Source organism: Poecilia mexicana, unplaced genomic scaffold, assembly GCF_051168715.1.
Source record: "Poecilia mexicana isolate PSO_F unplaced genomic scaffold, ASM5116871v1 scaffold_8, whole genome shotgun sequence".
NCBI lineage: Eukaryota > Metazoa > Chordata > Actinopteri > Cyprinodontiformes > Poeciliidae > Poecilia > Poecilia mexicana.
In genome coordinates this window covers 26,567,030-26,575,870 of record NW_028263377.1, presented here as the reverse complement: position 1 = coordinate 26,575,870, position 8,841 = coordinate 26,567,030, and the positions used below count along the sequence as shown (strand labels likewise).

Genomic DNA, 8,841 nt, shown 5'->3' with positions numbered 1-8,841 from the left:
TGAAGTAGACAAGTTTATTAATGATAATAATGAGGATGATGAGGATGATAATATTAATAATTAGTCATAATTATAATAACGTTAATGTCATAATAAATAGAACTCTTCATCTGAAGCACGTAAAGAGAAGCATACAGAAAGAGAAAAAACAAAAACACAAAGTTCAGAGTACAGAGCCAGAGGAGGGGGCAGGGACTTCTAGAGACATTTTTTAACCTTTCAATATATCCATTTAATTTTTTAACATTTTTAAACATTATTTAACTGGAACATTTACAAAAAGGAGAAAGAGATAGAATTTAAAAAATCCCTTATAAATAAATTTTGTCATCATTAGAACAAAATACAAGATTTGGGGAGTCAGAGGATGGTCTTTTTTTTCTTTTTGACGTATTTTTTTGTTCTTTTCCCCCTGAAAGGACAGCTGAAGGAAGTAAGAGACCAGTTGGGGTGAAGGTTATTATGTACAGAACACCAGGAATACAAAAGGGGCCAGTCGACTCACATACTGGAAGGCTGGGATGGGGGGTAGCTATACGGGGTCCGATGGAAGCGAGGGGCATCCTGCGAGTGTCACAGCTCAAGCAGTTGTGCTCAGGAAGATCAGGACCAGTTTTTTAAAACATAAAGGCATCTGAAGGAAGGAAGGGAGGGTCGCCGTACGCCCAACCCCCCTCGCTCCATCCCACCGCTACGCTACGGCGCAGGCTGGAGTTTTAGCTCGGCCTTTTTTTGTTTTTCACTGCGTTGGCCAGCGAGCAGAGACAAACAACCACAGCGGGAACAAAACGGCCCTAAAGGTTAAAAACAGGATGGATACCTCACCACTGCTGCTCCAACACTAACATCTAACTACTTCCATTAAAACATTTAAAATCTATTTAGTATTTCTCATATCAACTGGATAAAAATTCTAAGGCAATAAAATTTATCTTTTATACATTTTTTTTTCTTGGTTTTCAACTGCAGCTCGCATGAGGCTGTGGCAGCTACACACTGTCAACCAGCTCATGGGAGCCGTAGCAGGTAAATGGAAAAAATATAACAAAATACCTTCATGCATTAAGAGCTGTAGTAACCTGTAAGCAGGATGGGACTCTCCATCACATCTCTAAAAGGAGTTTTATTTGCTTTTTTATTTTTTACAAAACCTGCACTTTAAAGTTAGCTGCAAAGCTGCATATACGTCTGAAACGAGTGCTGTGGTAGGAGTGTCATTGGTTCAGTGTTTTCTCTTTGTTTTCGCTGTGAACTGTGGATCAGAATGAGCTGTAGGTAAACATCAGGAGAATACGCAGAATGGCAACATTGCACACAGCCCCTATTTTCTATTCCTACGTCTACAACAGTTAATACGAGAAACAAATCAAGATCGGTTCATTTGTTTTGCACAAGTTACTGCAAATGTTGCTATTCTCAGACCTCAAACTTTTTTTTTTTGGTTTGCATAAACTAAAGAAGAGGCAGCTTGATCTCTGACATGCTTTTTTTTTTTTTTGCATCACTGTTCCAAAGTAATGCTACGTCCTTTGATTTGAAACAAAATAAATAAAAACACGGTTTAAAAAGGTCAAACCCAAACAGATACACAGAGCTTTATGGTTCCCCCTAAAGAAAAACACATCAACGCCGCTGCAGGAAGTGAAATGTCCACATCTGCTGCCACAAAAACTCACAACAGCACCTTTTGTGAATTCATCCGCTGCTGAAAATAGTCCCCAAGGAAATGCACTTGAGCTCACTTACTATTTGAGTAACATTTGCTAAAAACTACACTTTTTTGTTTAGTTTTTTTAGTTTGTAAAAACAGTATAACTAAGTCAGAGATACTGAGACACACACATTTTTTTCACTTTTTCTCAAGATTTGTTGACAAAACTAAAACACGCAATAATACCAGCGTCATCCCGTCAGATTTGATCTGCTAGTAGCTAACTAGAATAAGTACACAACAGTGTTCTCTCAGAAAATGTGCCCATCACACATGACATCAAGTGTTTTTGTTGCAGTATGCATAGATAATTCAGTGGACGAACTCCAACTATGTAACAAAAAGGAGGAGGAAACAAACTGTGGCTCTTTATCTCTGGCTCCCTGGAAGCTCCCGGCAAACTAAAACTCCAACCTGCTCCTGAGTTTCCTGACCCACCTCCAGTCTGCGGAGCTGAAAGTAGGCCAGAACCATCAGTTGACTCTCAGAAACAAACCAACAGGTATGAAGATGCTAAATCTGCAGATGAAAACTGTATGGGAGAACAAATGACCGACTTTACCCCAATTAGACTTCACAACAGTTAGTTGCCATGATATAGATACTCTGTAATATATGGGAGGCTGTCTACAGATGAGCAGAGGTCGCGTGGGTAGGAGCCCTGATTCAGAACAAGTCTTTTTTTGTTGTTATTTTTAACCTGAAAGAAGATGAAGTTAATTAAGAAGTGTGAGGTGAGATTTACTGTACAGAATATTAACAGTACACTGTGTAGTTTTGTACAGGAAGTCAGAAGCTTAATCTTTTCTTTCCCTCTTCACAAACCACCACTAACCACGTAGCATACCCTGAACTCTCAAACTAAGTTGTGCTTCACCCAAACCTGCTCACCTCTGATTTAAAAACAAAAAAAGTAAAAAGTTTCTCCTCAGGGCCAGCAGGTTATATCCAATATGCAGTAAAACCAAGCGGCCGCCCGCCCATCGGGGTCAGCGTGAGACCGGTGCTTCGTAAACCGAGGCCGCCACAGGAAGCTGTGAGCCGGCCTCCTTCAGCGCAGCTCGTTAAAGCGGCTGAAGAGCGAGCGCTTCCTCTGCAGCCGTGACTGAATGAAATCTGGGTCACGTCGATACGCATCCAGGCTCCGCCGTCATCCCAGAGTCCCGCTGTCTCCTGATCAAAGAGCACTGAGTCTGCGCCTTCAAATCATACTTTGGTTCAAGTAAGAAAGAGAAATCAATATTCATAAACTTTTTACTACACCTTGCGCTAATTAGGAAGTCTTTGCAGCTCCAGTGAGGGGTCAGAGTAACTGCAGATGTAAACCGTTGTCTCTGAAGGGCCGGCGGGTCGGTGAGGAGGCGGGATGTGACGCTTTGCTCTGACGATGGCGGGGATGTTGGTCTGTGAGAATCTGCACAGTGCGTGTGTTGGTGGTACGGGTGGGACTCAGGGGAGATCAGTTCACACTATCACCGTCACACTTTCAGTCATATAGCACATGATCACATGTTACAGTAAATATCAGGGACATATTTAGTTGGAGGGGGTTCTGATAACTATGCTCGGGGGGCCGGAGGCTTTCCTGCCACCCCCTCTATTCCCTGACATCACCACAGCCCATATAATAGATATGTATATATATTTATATACAGAAAAAAGAATACATACTTATCGGACACCCTAGACATTAAAATACATTCAAAAACTGAACCGACATTCTTGATTAAACACGTTTACAGTGACTCTCCTGATATAAAGAATTAAGGTTCTGCTTTCACAAAATTAAAACTTTTTTTTTTCTGTTCAAAAGTTTTGAGTGCTGAAAAAAAAACAAATATTCTCAGAATACATTGACGAAAGAAATCACATATTTCAGCCCTCGTTCCTTGATACTGTTGGATGGGCACTACTGTATTTCTATAATGTTTTATCTAGCAACACAGTCTATATGCCTCAGGCTTGTGTTTTGGTTATGCACCTGCTGATGTAGTACAATGGGATTACTCGATTATAATTCAATTTGTTACATGGATGGTGATGAGTTATTCTCGTCGGATGGGAACGTGCATCCTTGGTAGTTGTACGCACCTTGTTTTCGTGTTGGTCTGACAGTTCATCCGTCGGTGCAGAGTGACACAAAGGCTTGGGCTCGGAGTCTGGCAGGTGGATAAAGTCAGCGGCTTTGGCGCCATTTTTCTCTAAGTAGTCCTTAAGTCAGTGACCTCTGCTGGGGCGTGGAGAGGGGCAGACGGGGAGGCTCGGCTGTGTACCGTGTCACCGTCCCGCCGTGGCTCACCCCCCCCACTCCCCAAAGCTGTAAACCAGTGACTCTGCCCATTGGGGAGGGCGGGGATGCCCAATGGTGCTGCCAAAAAGGAAGTGACATCACGACAGTATCCACGGGGGACGCTGCTAACAGTAGGCGCTGCGGGCCGACGACGCCACGACAAGGAGGAAGCGGCGGCGTCAACTTCATCGGCCCAAAAAGGAAGGAAGGAAGGAAGAGGGCGGAGCCGCGAGACTCCGCCCACAGGAAGTACAGCGTAGAAAGTGCATCTGCCTGGATGCCGAGCTCTCCCTGCCACCTTTTGTTTTTTTTCTTTCGTATCTTGTTTTTAGTTGTATTATTTTTTTTTACACGACCTCGGTGACAGAGCAGTGTGCCATAGAGAGAGGAGGCGGGGGGCGGGGGAGGTCATCCTCCCTCCTCCTTCCTGCATACCACAGAATCAGCATCAAGGGCCAACTGTTCATCTCCCTTACCAAAAAACATAAAAACAGATTTGTACATATATACTGCTTTATACACACGTTTTTTTTTTTTTTTTTTACCATTGTAAATCACAAAAGTATAGAAAAATAAAATGTTTTATAATAACGGGACACTTCCTTCTCTCTCTGTCTTTTTTTTTTCTACCCGGCAAAAAGGTGGTCCCTGGTGGAAACTGGCTCACTCCATCTGTCAAGTTTGTGGCTGGTTTGACACCACTGCCGCGGCGCCACTTTGTACGCCTCCCGTCTTCCCTCGCCAGCCTCAGTAGAGGGACTCCTTCTCGTCTTCTTCTTCTTGTGTTATTTTCTTAAAGCTAGTTCTCCTCTCTTCGTTGTTTTCATCTGTGATGTCCATCAATACTGAGTACAGCTCTTCATTTTGTATTTACTAGAAACAGGGGAGAGAAGCAGGGAAAACTGGTAAATACGCAGAAAGTGATGATTTGCTGTGATAGATGTGCCAGTTTTCAACATAGCAAAACATGCAACAAACGTACAACAGATATAAATATACAATTTTACAAGGAGGAAAGTTGAGGATGAGGTTTGAGCACAAAGTCGTAACACCCGACATGAACTTTAAAGTTTGGAGAGAAAACATCTTTTGTAACGCAGCATAAAAGAAGCCGCTGCTGGTGCTGCTCTCGCCAGAATAAAGATCAGAGTCAGCTGTAATCATACATGTGGAGATCGGCACTTTGGCGGAGCGCAGTGAGAAGTGTTGGCGTAATGGGGCTGGATGGAGGCGGAGGAGAGCGGGCGTGGTGCGAGGGTGTCGGGGGCCGTCCCAGGACCCTCGTCACGACAGATGCACACTAATTCGCACTGATCTTCAGCAGCTCAGTGGAGCTTCTGATAAAGAAATGTGGGAATGAAAGAAGATGAGGCGTTGATTTGGAAACGGCTTTGTAGTCCAGCTTCCAATCCGGAGAGACAAACAGTGAAGTGGCGTGCTCAGTCAGCATCCATCCATCTCCCTGTTCTTACAGAGGACTGGCCCAGCGTTTCCCCGCCGCTCTCCGTTCCGTACCTCAGATTTACTGCACGCTCACTTGGGAGCTGCCATACAAAAATATCCACACGCAGTCTTACAACTCAGCAGGGAGGGAGCACAATGGCGCTGGAGCTACATATAGTCCTCGCTGACAGGCTGCCTGGTCCTGGAAGGACTGCAGACACAAATATATTAATCACACGCAGACTTGAAGGATTCAGGAGAGGGTTAGTTCAGGTGTTAGAGTCTGTGCTTCTTTATGAAATCTGCTAAAGCCCGGTGGGTCTGAGCCATCCAGATACCGTTCTAGAAGGAGCCTGCGGTATTTTCCCTTTGTTTTATTAATTTATAGTCACTAATAACTTTTTATATCTAATCATTAAGTTGTTCAGCAGCCATTAAACTTTTCGGTCCATCGTTATTAAAGCATAGAGCTGCCTTTCCCTGTACAGTTTAGAGAAATTTATCACATTTTCTTTACTTTTTAAGCGTAATTTTATGCTAATTAATAAACATTAAAGCAATTTGGAGATAAATACATCAACTGCATCATTAACAATGGTTAATGATTGCATTTCGGTCACAATTCAGTTCAATTCAGTTAGAACTAATGGCTCTGAAACCAAGTGATGTAGCGGTCTAGTTCAAGCAGACCCACTGTGTGTGGGTCTATCTTATATGTGTGCTTCCTGTTATGGTTGTCATACCAACCATGTTTTACTCCAAATTAATTTCTGAACTTTTTGGGCACAAACACTTGAGACCTGTAAAAACACTGTTTATATTAAAACACCAAATATACTTTTACATGTTACAACATGTTAATTTCCTTTTAAAGTATTTTTGAATTGAATTGAACCCGTCTGGGAAATACTGCAGCAGCCAACATTCACAGTCTTCCTTAAGTGTATTCTTGGGGATTCAGCCAATCAGCACAAAGGAAAATGAATGGACCCCATGTTTTGAAAAACGCCAACCAATGGTGAGTCCATAGCTTCCCAAACTACTTCTTCTTATGAATGTTTTCGTTTTATGAAAAATTCCACAAATAATTTGTGAAATCCATGAATAGACGGTGGTTTATCATACATTTCCTGTAAATCTTCATTTAATCTGGAGTTTCCAATAAAAACACAACTATAAACAGCTTTGTGTCAACAAAGGTGAAAATGTGATTTTAAAATGGCCTAATCTTTATTTTGATAATTCACAAATATTTGCTGTTCAGTATTCACAGAGTTTTTTAGATCTAAAATATTTGAAAGAAAATGCAGTGAGAAGCTGAAATACCTCGACAACGCTGCTGGACACATGATTGGCTGGCATTTCAAAAGCAGCCAATCCAAGAGCACCATTCAGTTTTCTTGGTGCTGATTTGCTGGAGCAGAGACTGTAGAAAAGCTGATTTCCACTGTGTGTATTGATTTATATTAAGAGATAATTTGCATTTGAACTATTAAAATAGGCAGTTATGAGTAATTTAAATCACTGGGAGTGAAAGGGCGTACGAACCAACTCTTGGTTGGTAGGAAATATTCTGTGGCTCACCCGAAACCATAGAAACCATTAATGTGTTCAATGTTTTCCCTTTTTCACTGAGATGCTGAAAACGTTGAGACTAAAACAAAATGGTGGTAAGAGTCAAAGAAAACATGAGCTTCTGTTGAGAAAGTCTCCAGTCTTTCTTTATGCTGATGATATTGGAGGATTACTAAGTGTTTCCGCTAATCATGAAGACATAAACATATTATTTTTCAATTAGAGGAAGGTTTCTCCATAAGAGGAGTAGTCAGTCAGGGCTGGGACATTTGCAGCTTCCTGTTTGTCTGCATTGCTGTTGATTTGCTGGAGGATGACATGTTTCTCCCAACCAGTTCAGTTTGTTGCATGATTCATTTCTTCTGGTTTTGGAATAAAGTTATGTATTAAAATACAGATTAAAAATGCTGCTGAATTTACTACGTTTCTGAAACATTAAAAAATAATTGTAAGGAACTATTTAAAGCTCTTAATGAAACCACATTTATCAGTATCTGCATGGCCAGACGCATCCAGGCATGGATGTTTTTTTCTTTCTGAGAAAAACTGAAACAGAAAAATAAAGAGAAAGAAAATTCAAAAATTTTCTTGAAAACAAACATCAATGTGTGAAGGAAGACATAATGTTCTTATAACTGCTTTATTCTGACACTCAGAAAACAATCAGTGGTTACTTATATGTCACATACTGACAACAGAAAGATCTCAAGAATAACTAAAAGTTTCATTATAGTAAACCTTTTACCTATGAAATTAATCTCAAAGAAAATTACTTTACACCTTTCAGACAATATATTCTCATTATAGAAATTACAGAGAGTTCAAGAACAAGTTGAGCTAAGTTGAAAATACACATATAACCCCACTTCATATAGGAATACATATAAAACAGTTACTCAGAGAATCATGATATAGTTTGTGTGTATATACATTTAAATGTATTTACAGGTGCTGCAACTTTTTTGCTTGGTTTTCTTTTGTACAAATATTTTTAGGTGGATTAATAAAGTCACCTGCCAGCTTATCAGGGCTTAGTGAATACTTGTAAATATAAACGATGCATAAAGAGTATTTTCTTCTCATATGTAAACATAGCTCAGTACTACTATTAATAAGTGTAAACAGGTGGATCAAATAGAGGACTGGTTGCATATTAAGCTGGTTATGAAGTACAACAAAAGCAAACAAACCTAAAAGTTAGAGTCTTTGTACTATAAATTCACATTTGACTGTAAGCATGATAAAATGCATTAGATCTTTACACTATAGAATGCTAATTAATATTATATCTATAACATTTAAGCCTTGATAAGCTGACACTGAAACAGCTAATTTGAACTTTTTCTGTAAACTGTTGACAAACCCGTGCAGACTGTTAGGAGCGGCTCCGGACAACGACCCAGTCGTCCCGGAAATAACATCACACCAGGAAAAAAAGGAAAACGTTTCCCTCGCAGCGAGATGTTTGTCGGGATAACTTACATTCACAAACACATCTCCATTTCCTCTTAATTGCATCGCATATGCTAATGCTTTAACATTCAGTGTAATTACCAAAAGCGAATTAGTGTATCACCACACTCTGATGACCGTAATGGATTAAAAAGTCCATTTCAGCAGTATGAATCACAAATCATTGGGAGAAACTATTATTAAAGCCGTAATCTATTTACAGAATAAAACATCTCCAAACTAATTAAGCTCCTTTTAAAATTACCAGAGCAACAAATCCAACAGTTTCCATGAAAATTTACTCTGAATGAAAAGCTGAGTCATTTAAACTCAGCCTTAGTCATCATTCTGATTTTAATATTTGACTGCA

The 8,841-nt window shown here is 40.4% G+C and overlaps 1 protein-coding gene across 1 annotated transcript in view; it reads right to left on the bottom strand.

Moving 5' to 3' along the window:
- rbfox3b (RNA binding fox-1 homolog 3b) overlaps positions 1-8,841 on the bottom strand; it is a 54,128-nt gene continuing 45,287 nt past the window's right edge. The window contains exon 10 of the mRNA XM_088007793.1: positions 1-4,874. Coding sequence (XP_087863919.1) covers positions 4,872-4,874 — 3 coding nt within the window. The 3' untranslated portion in view covers positions 1-4,871. The remainder of the gene's footprint in view (positions 4,875-8,841) is intronic.